The following is a 13897-nucleotide window of genomic DNA, read 5'->3' as shown; positions in this document are numbered from 1 at the left end:
CATTTGGAGGGTACCGTGCCAGTGCCCTGAGAATTCATGTGCGTTACCTTTATGTGAATACAAGTTACACACTTACATATAACAAGACGGCTCATGTTACCTTGCGTCTGATTCGCGCCCCGGGGTTACCTTCTTCTCTGCTCTGTACTTTCTTCTGTATTCCACATGTATAAATGCAGATTTATATTTGTAAAAATAAAGGGGGGGTTGCAGCAGTATTGTGCCCGCCTCATAGAACTGTTGTATACGCTCCTGGTACACGTCCAGTTATGATCCCCAGTTTGGGTAGATGGATAATTGCAAGTTCTAGCTGTTACCCGGTGTGTGTTAGTATGGTTTGCTGTCGAGAATTCTTTCTTCTTTCGGAACCAACAAGTGTTGCAGACCAGCTCGTACCGAGGGATTGCGTGTTGTGCGGTGAAATGAGCAAAGGGGGCGCCACATCCACAGAGATTCGCTTTGACAAAGAGACTGCGAGCTGTCAACTGAGGAATAAATGTCCTAAATATTGGCGGAAATTTCCTTCCCAGCCTCATTTGAAAAAATGAAGAGAGTTTGTGAGATTTGGAGATTTGACACTTTCAGGGTCCCCGTGCATCAGTTCTCCGACCCGGCGTGCTGTGGCGTGGCCACGCAACACCCAGTGCGGGGCGTCACTGCGCTGCCCGCGTGGGGGCACAGAGAGACCGAGTGGGGACAGAGCTTCGTGAGACAGAGCTCTTCACCACATTCCCTAGCAGTCGTTACGCTAGTGCGTTTCTTTTTTGTGATGCTGGCCATAATCAACTAGGCTAATTGCACAATTCGCTGGTGGACAACACCCTGCACTTTGAAAAACACAGCTTATTACAAGAGTTTCTGGCATCAACTGCAGTTTTGAAATACAGCTTTTATCTGTTATCAGTTCTCAAAATCATGTTTGTATTTCTACCCTGACCACTGGCTTACCTTATTTTCTCTTCTATTAATCAGGTATCAACATGGTTTTTTACCACCTTTTCTGTCTCAGGACTGAAGGACAAGGTCCACCACGTGGACAGCCTCCACCAGCTATTCTCTGCCATCTCACCTGAGCAGATTGACTTTCCTCCCTTTGTCCTTGAGTACGATGCCAGGGTGAGTACCCGGAGTTCTCCCCGCCCTGCTGCAGGGTCCTAACTAGTCTGCGGAGCGGCGCTTAGCAGTACCACATCCTTCTAAGGTGATACTAATGCAGTTAGTGTGTTCTAGTGAACTGGGTTGTATCATTTAACATTCTTTTTCTACAGTAACTTTAGGAAAAGACTTTATCCTAAAAGAGGGCTTTTTCGCCAGTAAACTTTTCAACGGCAGGTTTTTCTGCCACAATTTTCAAGCCAGTCCTTGTTTGTGTTGTGAGTCATTGACCACCTTTCAAACAGTGCCTCTGCTCGCTCTTCTTAAGATCACATGGCTTTTTGTCTAGTAAAGAGAACCAGAAGAATATACTGGTGTCCGTTTTCATATTAATTATAAACCAAGTAGGCTATCTTAGTAGTCTTTTACACTACTAAAAATTTCATTTTGCTAAAAGCTTGTATAATGTTTTTAAGAGTATCCACCAACAATTAGTATGATTACTTATAGGTGCATTTATGAGTCGGTTACTTAAACACTAAGGAAGGACTACTCTTGCATTTCGTAGTAGCTCTGTTCCACTGTGTTTATTCACCCTATCACTTCAGTAGTTAAAACAAAACACAAAAAGGAAGTAACATGTTTGGCCAAGAGATCATCAGTCTTCTTATTTAATTATTGCTGATTACATATATTTATGCATGGATCAGGAAATATATTTGAAGATTATATTAACTTCAAAATGAATTATTCTTCCCTATTGTACATCATGAATACAGTAAAATAAATATCCTACAATACATTTTCTCTGTAATTTCTTAACTTCAGCTGTGATTTCTGTTCTCTTATGTGAAGAGCAAAGTATTTCATGTGTTCCGATGGCGAATGAAACCTCATGTCTGGCCTTCGCACAGAGAGGGCTTGGGATGGGAGCCGCTGAGTCACAGATACAAAGGCTGTTGAATCTCTGGACGGGAAGAACCTCAGTTCGTAATATTGCAGGTTGCTGCAGCAGGAAGTGGCCTTACTGCTACTCTTTTGGACTGTACATGTCACTTTTCTTAATGTTTCAAAAAATGGATAGCAGGACATGTGAAAGGCTCAGAAAGACATTTTGATAACAAAATTTGACATGACAATTCAAAGCTAGTATCTGGATTTATAATTCATTTTCTGGGGTATAAATGTATGAGTTGGACTGTACTAGTTAGAAAACCCAAAGGATTGTTTTTTTAAGCCAACACATTTCTATATACTTAGGAGCCTAAGAAGCAGGATTTCATTAAATATTAACACACAATTAAGGTTGGTTTGTTTCTCTGTTTTGTTTGTGTATTTATTTTAGGTTTTTGTTATATTTTGTATCAAATGCAGGCCTAATTAATATAATTGATCAAAATTAAATACAATAATCTATACTGTGTATAGCCCTTGGGCCATTGAATCGCCTCTCTGTCCCTGTACTAGAGCTTTCTAAAATTGAGGTAGTAGACCCTCGACATGTAAAGGCCAAAGAGAGGAATGTGAAGAGGGGAGGCACACAAGACAGTGTCCAGAGGGGACTAGAAAGGATGGCAGAGGGCAGGTTCTCGGGGCTGGAGCTCTGTGTGCTGCGCTGTGGCACAGCTGACCCCGGACAGTGCGAGGGCAGGGCACCGAGGCCTCACACCACTGAAAGCCACAGGTAACGGTTGCCTCCCCGCGTAAGAGCCTGCTATTTACTGAACGCCTTACTGATGACATAAACAGTCAATAAACAATTTTTGTATGTTATATGCATTATATACTATATCCTTACAATCAAGTAAGCTAAAGAAAGGGAAATGTTACTAAGAAAATCATAAGAAAGAGAAAATACATTGATAGTACAGGTGATACCATAAGTTTACATTGTCTGTTTATGAGGAATTGATAAATTATCTCTCTTGTCAGTATTGTCTTATTGGATACAAAGCACTGTAGATGGTATGAGTGTTACTAACACGAGACACCATAAAGGAAAAGCTAATGTGAAAAAGATTCACATTTATGTGCAGGGGGAACGATTCATGCATTGACAACACAGAAGCAGCACTGTTTTTGCTTTCTGGTAGATTAGTGCAGTCAACCCTTGCTTTACAGTAGCCTAGCGTATATGCTCGTGAGTGAATCGTTATAAAAACCTGGTGGCATACGGTATTACCGTCATATTCATCATGCATGTTGGAAACCTTTTTACATTTTTAAAGCCTGTGATGTTGGTTGACGCACAGTTTCTCCAGTTAAGAGAGAGGCGTATCGTATGGCGGTGTAATTCCTTGAAAGTAAAGTTATAAAGCAGCGTGAAGACTAACACAACTTTACATTAAATATCACTCGCCTATGCCTGTGTAAATACAGGTTATTCGCCTCCATACAAGTCTCACACACAATATTCTCCCTGATGAATATGCAGGTGGTGATGGTGGTGATGGTGGCGAAGACGCGAAACATCTCATACAGCTCTCGCCGTTCAGTAAATAGGTTTTCCCACGAAGATACACATACACAACAGATAAAGTTACTAGCTGTACGCCATGAAGATTATTTACTGTTCGTTACATGGAAGTGGATCATGATACAGATCTTCACCCTCATCATTTTCTCGTCAAGTGGGCTGACGAGGAAGAGGAGGGTTGGCCCTGCCAGTAGCAGAGGTAGCAGAGACAGAAGAGGCGGAGGAGGCAGAGGTGGACAGGGAGGCAGGAGAAGCGGGCATACTCAGTGTAACTGTGGAAGTACGCGTACGTCGTGATTTCTGCCTTTTTTTCTTTTTCATTTCTCTAAAAGTGTTTCTGCGTGGTTCCAATCCCTCTTCCACTGTTTGCTTTCGTCTTGGCGCCAGTGTCCTAGAAGGGTCTGTGTTGTAAGAGATCAGAAGCAGTCTGGACTAGTCAGGATCCTTGTGCCGGGTTGGCTAACGCCAGCTTGTTTTCCAACATTGCTTCCTCTACGTCTGCTTCCTCCTGGTCCAGCACCGGTTTGGAAGCACTCATCTCCTTCACTTCGTCTTCTGTGATTTTTCCTGGTGTGACGTCTGTTCGCACATCAGTTTCTCCAAGATCCCTGTCTTGAAGCCTTTCACCCCAACCCCCGCCCTTTGCCACACCCACAGTCACAATCACTGGGTTGGCTCTGTTGGAAATCTGACCTCGTGCATCTGGACAGAGTTTTCTGCAGCAGGAATGTATTGTTTTGGGCTTGATGGCTCTCCCGGCTTTTTCTGTAACAACAGTGGCATCTTCCATGGCCTAATCCTTGCAGACTTTCACGGTGTTCCCTCCACCAGGGTTTTCTTCCAGGCTGCTGACAATCCTTTCCATAGAGTACGGTGTGTACTGACCTTAAAGGTCCTTATGAGCCCTGGTCTAGAGCCTGCCATGGAGATGATGTGTTTGGGAGCAAGCCGACCACTAGACGCCTTCGGTGTTGAACTCATGGGTTCTGGGTGGCCAGGGGCTCTGTCCAATATCAGAACGTGCAAAGGCAATTCTGGCAAGGTACCTTCTGACTTCAGGGGAAAGGCATCGGTGGATCCAGCCTAGAAAACGGGTTCTCCTTGTCCAGGTCCCCTTTGTGTTCGACCCAGAGGCCGGCACCTGGTGTTTATCTCCGCTCTCCCAGTCCCAGGGCTTAGCAGCTCTGTAGACAAGGGCGGTTCTGCCTTGCACAGAGCCGTGAGCCTGCCCATCCGCCTTTGGTCCTGGTGCGCGAGTTTCGTCACCACTAATGCAGGTCCTCTGTGGCATTTTTTCCAGAACAGGGCTACTTGTGTCTGCACTAAAAACCTGTTCGGGCAGACACCTTTTCTCCTCCATGATTTTATTAATGGCATCTGGGAACTCATTTGCTGCCTCTCTGGCTGCGGAAGCTGCTTCTCCTGTTGTTATGACATTTTTAAGGCCAAACCGTTTTCCTAAAATTATCAAATCATCCTTTGCTGGCACTAAATCCCCCAGCTTTAGATCCTTGACCTTCCTTATGTTTCGTCATATGGTGACTGAGCTTTTGCTTCAGTCACACTAGAGCTGGTAGGTGTGCCTTCCTTAAGCAGTCCTGCAGCCACACAAAGGCTGCACTTTCAAAAGGAGCGGAAAATGTGTGTTTCACAAAACTGCAGGGTTTTCCATCTGCTGGCACAGCTGCAGCGACGGCTTCACACATTTCCTTTTCCTTTTTCACAGTGGTCCTCACACCGCATTCATTTATCGTGGAAACGGTGGGCAGCCACCGAGGCAGACCTCCATCTGTGGTCCACACCCAGCCCTCCAGCTTTTTCTCGGAGTGTCGTGACTTTGCTTCGTGGGCGCACTTGCAGTGTCAGTAGTGGCGCTCCGTGGGGTCGCATTCAGGGCCTGCAGCCTGGTGCTAAATGTGAAACGTTCCCAAGAATCCTTCGGGTTCACCGTTAACTGCGGTACACGACTTCCCGGAGAGACAGACCAGACCGCTCACGCGGGATGGTGGGAGGTGATGGGGTCAGACAGCGTGTCAGGCAGGTGTTTGCCACATTTGAACTCACCACAATGGCAACAGGAGGTGGTTACAAAATTGTTACATTATTACTGTGTAATTTTATGCAGTTATGATTTAACACTACATCTTCACATTTGTTTACATTTCTCTCAAGTGGGGCCGTGGGCTGTTAGTGTTCATGTGCACAAGTTTCGGTAAATTTTAACTTTATGTGTATTTTATGGTAACAAATCATAAAAATAGACTTAGTATGTATATGTATTTGCATTTGTGATATACCTAACTTTTTGATATTTTTAATATTTCTAAGCTACATGGTTTATCTGCAAGTGTTTCCAAATTGTTGCAAATCTCCAAAAAAAATTTTTTTTAATCTGCATATAAGCACACCCACGCAGGTCAAACCCCTGTTGTTGAAAAGGCAGTAGAACTCTGGCTTTGCAGTCGGTGGGGGACATTCTGCAAGGGAGAGCTGCTGTTATAGTCCGGTTAAGGGCGATGGCTGAAGAAACGGCACAGAACAACTAGTGGGGGAGGAGAAGACCGCAGGCCGGGAGATGGGTAAGAAGCGGAGAGAATGCCGGAGGAGAAGTGAGACTAGGCAAGGGCAGCGGTAATGATTGTGGCAAGGATTTGAATATCTTAGAGACATTTAGAACTAGGCATTTGAGGAAATAAAACCCACAGCATCTGGGAGCTGAGCAGCCATTAGGGGGATGAAGAAGGGAAGATATCTGCAGTGACCCTCAAAGTTTCTGGAGTGGGAGGTTGGTGGGCGGAGCTCTCAGCACCCCAGAAAGGCAGTTTGGAGGGGGTGGGGCATGTGGAGGGGAGAGACAGACAGCGTGTTCAGTCCGTGACACGCTGGGTCTGCAGTGCCGGTGCGGCACTGAGGTGGAGGACCAGGGAGTGGTTGGATAGTGCCTTATAAGGAAGCCTTTTCCTTTGCAAGGAAGAAATGATTAGAGAGGAGGAGATAAGTACGGGGTTGGTTAATTTTGTTATCATGTTCGATTATGCCTTGCACATAGTATGTTCTTTACTTCGTGAAGACATGGTGCTGTGTTGGCTGTTGGCCAGTTTCACCGGGCTTCTATTTGCCTGGGTCTCATGTGGCTTAGAATAGAGACGTAAGTTTCATGGGGTTAGAAGAAACTTTTGAAGGTGATTAGAAGGTAAATTTTTATTTATCTACATCACAGTGGTACTGAGACCATTTCAGAAGGAGCTACGAGTGAGCAGCCTTAGGAATATAGTCAAAGAGGAGAGAACACAAACCTGGTACCATTCTTCACATTTCTATTATTGTTTCCAGAAATGGAGAAAATATTTGATTCTGAGTAGTCTTTTTGTACAATGTGAGACTAATATAAAAAGCTCTATTTCGTATCCTTCAGATGGCTTTGCCTTCCTTACTTTATCACAATTTAATGTAGATATGAAAAACCTTGAAAAATATGGTAGTGGATAGAATGGAGAAATCTTAAAGCTGGATAGGGAACCATTTCTTTTTAGATGAACTTCAGAATAGATTTTTCTCTTCAGCGTGTTTTGTAAGCATACTTAGGGTATAGGAGTGGTGAGTGTAACAGATCTTGATAGGAAATTCTAAAATATAGAATAAAGTTTTCATTAATTTTTTTTCAAGTATTCTGGAATGTAGCCAATCCTAGGAACTTTTTTTTTAATTAAAAAAAAAATTTTTTTTGATGCCTGGTCAGATTTATTAGGAGAAAATAAGTTTTTTTAGAGATCCTCTTGTTTCCTGGTTATGGACCTGGGATGAATTCCTGCTCCAGGGCTCTGAAGAAGCTTTTGACTCACTCAGCCACTCAGCACTCAACTGCCCACTGTGGTCAAGACTGGGTATATGTAATGCTCCTAATAACTCATGTAAATATGCCATAAAGCAGTGCCATTTTTATCCTGCCTCTCATTCTCTGTTCCTAGCGACTATCTCACATTAATGCCACACGTTTTCTGTTTAAGGTTTACTGAAAAATGGGTTATTTGTCAAAGAAATGCTTTCCTTAAAAATGAGAAATGAATCATCGATCTCATAAATACAGTCTAGGGTCCATCTACTATAGAGTTACTGCTTTGGTTTTTGTTAAGATGCAGTGAGCCAAAATGAGGTCAGGAGTCTTCCCTGACGCTGATTCGGTGCTCTCCACACTTGGCACTAAAGTGCTGGCATTTATAATCAATGACTCTCCCTCTTGGTCGTGAACTGAATGCCCTGAGAACCGTGACGGTGACAAACCTTGACGTTCAGGCATGTTACGGAGAAGACTCCTTTCTGTCACAGTTATTAAATTCCTCAGTGGTCATTCAGTTTATTTGGTAACTCTATTAAGACTCAGCACACAGGAAGATAACTCAGTCTAACAAAAGTGAACCTGGGCGTCATATTCAAATAGCCGTGGATTTAAGCTCAGGTTCTTCTGGTTACCAGCCAGGTGACCTGCGGTGAGTTACACACCTGTGTGAACCTTGGTTTCCTTTTCTGTAAAACAGGAGTGTCACCTACCTCATGGCATTCTGTGAGGACAGAGGGGTAAGAAAAGAAAAATCCTGATGAGGTTTCCAGCATATAGACCATTCAGTAAGTAGTACTGCTATTAAACAATGATGCCCCGATCGCTGCTCCCTGCGGCCTGCCATCCCAGACCGGTTCCAGCGGAGCTGCTCCAGGGGCCGCGGGCCTGCTGAGCCCCGGCCTGTGCCAGACACTCCACATACACTGCGTCACCGACTGTGAACCCTTTCCGTCACATTCCCAGTCACAGCGATCTTATGACCCCGTGTTCTTGTCTGTCTTTCTCCCCACAGGAAAATGGGCCTTACTATACATCTTATCCCCCATCACCGGATTTGTGACCGGCCACCCTCAGTGCTCCTGGTGTCCAAGGACTTCACTTTCTCCCGGACCTCTGCCTGTTGAAGCGATCCTCGTTTTTGCTGTACAGACCCAGAGAGCCTTTTGTCCCCCGCTCTCTGGTATTTTTTTATCGACTGTATATTTTCTGGCACACAAGCAATCTGAAAACGGTAGACCATTCTGAATTGCACACTTATTTTCAATTTGTATATTTGTATCAAATGAAGATGTTCATTTTTAGAGGGTTGTCAATAGAAATTGGGGAGCAGCTTTCGAGTCTCTTTGGTTTCCTGCAAGGACACTGTGTTCTCCATTAGATAAGCCACCAGTACTGGCCCCATCGTCTCTCTCACACTGCACGCTGCCTCTGTGTACTTAAGTGTTTCTCAAAATACATAGAACCAGTGCACGCTGACCGGATGCATCGTTTGCTTCAGATCCTGGGTTATGAACCCTGTTCATGCAGATAATGTGGTTATGATCAAAGAGCACCATTGGGGACCAAGGATGTGGAAATGTATCTGATCAGAGGCATCCAAATCAGTAGCAAAGTAGAGGTCTTAGAATTTCGCTGCACCGTTAAGACAGAGTTTTAAGAACTGAAGTTCCTTGGAGCACATGATTGTTAAGAATATTCTGGTCTCAACAGTGGGGGAAACAGGAGGATGGTGGGCGTCTCCAGCCTCTTCCCCGCACTCATGGGAGATCTGGTCTCCTTACTCTAAAGGACTGCGCGTGTTAGTGCTCCGAGGTGAGGGCATCTCCTACCACTCGATCGGTGAGCCTCTGGGGAGGGAGCTGTCTTCCAGAGTCCTGGGCCATCCTGTTTGGCTGCAGAGCAGCCCACTCGACGGACTCAACCTCCTTGCCTACGTCAGTGTGGGAGAAAACCCTAGGCCACTTGTGTCCCTCAGGCTCTGTTTGTGCCTTGGCTTGCTTGTGAATAACACTTAGGGTTATGCCCCCTGCCTCACAGGAGTATCACGAGGGTAGCATGTAGAAAGGGCGTTCGATGTCCTTGGATGAAGAGGCTGGGGGAGTTTGTATGGTGGGGTGTCTTTAGTCGGCTTTGTCAGTGACAACAAATGCACTTGAGGGAGTGCTCCGAGCCACTCCTCCTGTCCCTGGCACCTTTGGAGTGATTTTTTTCCCCTTGGGACAAGAGCTAGAGTGAAATCTCAACCTGGAGGACCTCCTTCCCGCTTTGTCCAGAATTCCTCTGGCCTCCTCCTCCCCCAGCGCTACACTTTAACAAGAGGCATCTGTTCGCCGTTTCAAGCATTTCTTCTTGAATTAAGGTCAAACCATTATCATTTCCATCTGGGTGTCTTCATATTCCTTTTCATTCTACACCCACCCATCTCCTTCACCCCAGCATGTTCTTGGCATTTTGGAGAAGAAAAGGTAGAAGTCTTCTGTTCAAAGCACTCAGGATTGCTGCTTCCAAGGGTCCTATTCCCTGTTCCCAAATTACTTCTTAAGTGGAAGTAAAAGAAATACTCCTCTTTGTTGATGGTAGAGAAATCCCCTACAGTTGTGTTAACTGCCTCCTGTATTCTCCCATGTAAACAGCAAGGGGCTAGACATTACTCAGATGAGCACTCTTCCACCTGTAATGGACACATTTTCCTCCTGTAGGAAATAAAAGCCCCTTGTTCCTTACATGCTCACTTGTCAAGGACTCCTGATGGCTCAGGTCCTCGGGTCCAGTGGGCCGGTCAGGTGGCTGGCATTACGCATCCTCTCATACAGTCTGTCTTTAACCCCTCGAGCCTCGAGCCTTAAAGATCTGAAAAGTTAGCGTCATCTCCAGGCAATTGGTAGGTCATGGTCGAGGTTCCTTTTCCCTAGGAGCAGTTACAAAAATATGCCAACTTTGCTTTGTTAGAGCTGGACTTGGCTACCTCACATTGGCACCTGGCCTGAATCATTTCCTCTATAGAAACAGAGGCTGCGAGCTACTTTGCCATTTGAAAGGAAGCAAATTTATACATACAACTGCTTCTAGGCAATAATTTTGAAAGGATGTTCCCTTTGCTATGTGTATAGCAACGTATTAATGCTTAGCGGCACAGCAGGTGTCGTCTATACCGAGACTCTCGTTCGATCGATGTCCTAGGGTATAAAGGTGGTGTAGGACTGCGTATACATCAGCTGCATTTCATAATTTAGTGGAGACTAAAGGTAAGGGCTGCCCTTCTCATTGGAACGAAATCTGGTGCGGACCCAAGTTCGCGCTCTTAGAGCTGTCTAAAGTGGCATGTAAGGAGGTTTCACAGTGTACTCAGGTCCTCGGAGTGGAACGGGTGGGCTTGATGTGGAAGTGATTAAGTAATGCTCAGTACTAGCTGCCTCGGTCACACTGCCGGTCGCCTGGACAGCACACGCCATGTTCAGGGACACGGAGTATGAGAGGGTGGCTGGGTGGGGGCGACCGCCAGCATCTGGTGTTCATCAGAGCACCACCGAGCCCTCAATTCAGTTCACCTTCACTCATGCCAAATACTGGTCGAACGGAGGAAACCACTTACAAAATATTAGGTTATTTCATTAAATCATGCAAGTCAGAATCGGGTTTCTAAAACAAGCACATTTCTTACTTCAGCGTATATCTGGATTCTTCAGCTCGTCTGTATCCAAGTTTCTTGATGGCAACATGAACCTCTTGAAAAAAGCTTAGTCTTTATTAGACTCTTAAAGACCAAAGAGGTTCACCTTTTTAGGATTTTCTTTAATATATATCATTTCATTGGCTGGTGCTCTTTTTTTTTTTTTTTTTTTTTTAAGGACACTCCATCTCTAGTAGTTTGAGAGTAATCAAGATTTTCACGATATTTTTGGTGAGAAAAATGGATGTAGGTTTTTTATAAAATACCTGAAATCAAAGGATTAAAATATCTCCTATTTGTAGAGATGGATGAGTATAATCACTTTAGTAGAAAAATGGTTAGTCTATTTCTACCTGTTTTCTATTTGTTGAGATACTGTTTAATGAATTCAAGCTAGGTAATGCTTTAAATTTTTCTTTGCAACAGTTAATAGGAAAGCGATAAAGCATAGTTTCAGTGCTAGCTAAAAACTGCTTTTTATGTTTCCCTTGATACGTTGCTCATGTATTTATGTATATAGAGTTTAAATTGCTTAATATATAAACAGGAATTATTAGAATTTGAAGTGGCCCTGGCTGGAGTGGCTCAATGGATTGAGTGCCGGCCTGTGAACCAAAGGGTCACCTGTTCGATTCCCAGTCAGGGCACATGCCTGGGTTGCAGGCCAGGTCCCCAGTAGGGGGTGTGTGAGAGGCAACCACATGTTGATGTTTCTCTCCCTCTCTTTCTCCCTCCCTTCCCCTCTCTCTAAAAATAAATAAATAAAATCTTTTTCAAAAGTAGAATGTGAAGTAGTACGAAGAGAATTATGTGGCTCTAGGAGCAGTGGACTGATTGTATTAAGGACCAAAAGGACGACAAGAGAATGTATAAAACTCTAAAATGAGTGCTGGCCAGTGAGTTTCAGATTGTGCTTCTCTTAAGTTATTGTCATCACAATTAACATGCATGAGAGTTTTTTTGTTTTTGTTTTTGTTTTTAGCTGTACTGGCAATTTTGTTATACGCCTCAGGGTACATTCTGAGGCATTCTGATAGATTCTTGTCTTGTGATTGCCTGAGACCAGGAGGATAAAAGAGGGTTCTACCTGTAATCTAGGTCATATCAAGAAATAAATAAACTCAGATTACAAGCACTGCCTAGTAGGCCTAACCATACACACACAATAATCTGCTTCGCTTTACATTCTCTGAATGTGACTTTCTGTGGCCCCAATGTGGAGAAAACAGCAATAAATTTTTGATTCTACCTAAATTGCCCTTTAATGGTATCAAGGTCATTTTAGATATTAGTGGCTCTCTTGCATATTAGTTGACTTTGTTTTCTGTTTCCAAGAACAGTATCTTTGAATCTTAAGCACAGCATGCCTTAAATGGACAGAACTACTGAGTTCAAGAAGAAAACATATTCTGTAGGTGAACTACACTAACAAAATCATAGCTGCTGAATGTGAGCTAATATTTTTGTTTAACAGTTAAAACTAATACATTTTATGTACACAATCACACATTTTAAAAATGTGTTTCGCCCTGGCCAGTGTGGCTCAGTTGGTTGGAGCATCGTCCCATAAACTGAGAGGTCACGGTTCAGTTCCCAGTCAGGGCACACGCCTAGGCTGCGAGTTGGCCCCTGGTCGGGGCACGTGGGAGAATCAGCCAATCGATGTGTCTGTCTCACAGCAGTGTTTTCTCCCTCTCTCTCCCTTCCCCTCTCTCTAACATCAATAAGCGTGTCCTCGGGTGATGGTTAATATGTTTCATTAGTGCAAGCACGTGGTCATCGTAAACTGATCCAGGAGTTGGTCAGACCAGTTTGTGTGGACCAAAACATTTAAGTTAGAGCTTAATATACATGAGTGATTGTAATTGTTCTTGGGCATAGGAAACCAAAACGTGTTTTGATGGACATGATTTTAAGATTTAGGTATTCAAAATTCAGAAAGCTTTTGCGAATATTTTTTACTTAAAAATACACGTTAGTCTTTCTGAGTTGAAAGTTAGACCCCTTTTCAAGAGGTTCCCGCTCTGCAAACACGGCCTATGAAGAACCAGTATTAAACCGATCGTGTTTGTATGGAATTCCAGAGGACAGTCCTCCGCCATGTACGCCTGGCATTTCTCCAGTCACCAGAGTTAACCAGCAGAGTAGCGCATGCACTGCGAGTTTACCAAAAACCTCCTCTTTGGAGATCTAAAGTAGTGCTGCTCCGACCTTAATGTGCGTGCATTATGTCAGCTGGGGGTATATTAAAACGCAGCTTTTGATACAGTAGGTCTTCAAGGCGAGCCTGGATTCTAACAAGCTCTTACGTGACGTTAATGCCCCTGCTTCCAAGACCACACTTAGCAAGAAAGCTCCTGGACTGTGGAGCTGCCTTACTTCCCCTGTTCTGAGGCAAAGACCAAACTGTCGCTGTAATTCCTTCCATGGGCTGGGTACTCACACACTGATGATCTCATGCCCTCTTCCCGTGAACCCTGTGCGGTGGGTGGTGGCAGAGGTGGTGTGACCTACTGGAGCCCCACACGCACAGCCGGTGCAGTGTAGAGCCGTGCTTCTCAAACTTGAATACGGAAATACTCCCTTAGCTCCTCAGTTTGTTCCCTAAGTGTATGTAAACATAAAGCTGCATATAGATAGATGCCTTCTGCTTGTAGCTCTTGCACAAGCCTAAAACCGAAAGTTTACAGATCAGTCGTAAACAAAATTAGGAAACTGGTGAAACTCAAAATAACACTGATGAAGTACGATGGATGACGACGCTTTGCCAAGACAAAACTCACGTGACCACGGTGCTGCGTGCCACAGCGAAAGTTCT

General features: G+C 44.3%; 1 protein-coding gene across 4 annotated transcripts in view; it reads left to right on the top strand.

The window, feature by feature from the left end:
* The window catches only part of GDAP2 (ganglioside induced differentiation associated protein 2), a 61631-nt gene extending 49298 nt beyond the window's left edge, over window positions 1–12333 (top strand). For all 4 annotated transcript variants that reach the window (XM_053915734.1, XM_053915733.1, XM_053915735.1 and 1 more), the window contains 2 exons: window positions 973–1116; window positions 8422–12333. In XM_053915734.1, the coding sequence (XP_053771709.1) occupies window positions 973–1116; window positions 8422–8469 (192 nt within the window). In that variant the 3' untranslated portion in view covers window positions 8470–12333. The remainder of the gene's footprint in view (window positions 1–972; window positions 1117–8421) is intronic.
* The last annotated feature ends 1564 nt before the right edge of the window (window positions 12334–13897 follow it).

The sequence above is a fragment of the Desmodus rotundus genome, chromosome 12 (assembly GCF_022682495.2).
Source record: "Desmodus rotundus isolate HL8 chromosome 12, HLdesRot8A.1, whole genome shotgun sequence".
Lineage (NCBI taxonomy): Eukaryota > Metazoa > Chordata > Mammalia > Chiroptera > Phyllostomidae > Desmodus > Desmodus rotundus.
This window is presented reverse-complemented; position numbering and strand designations above follow the sequence as displayed.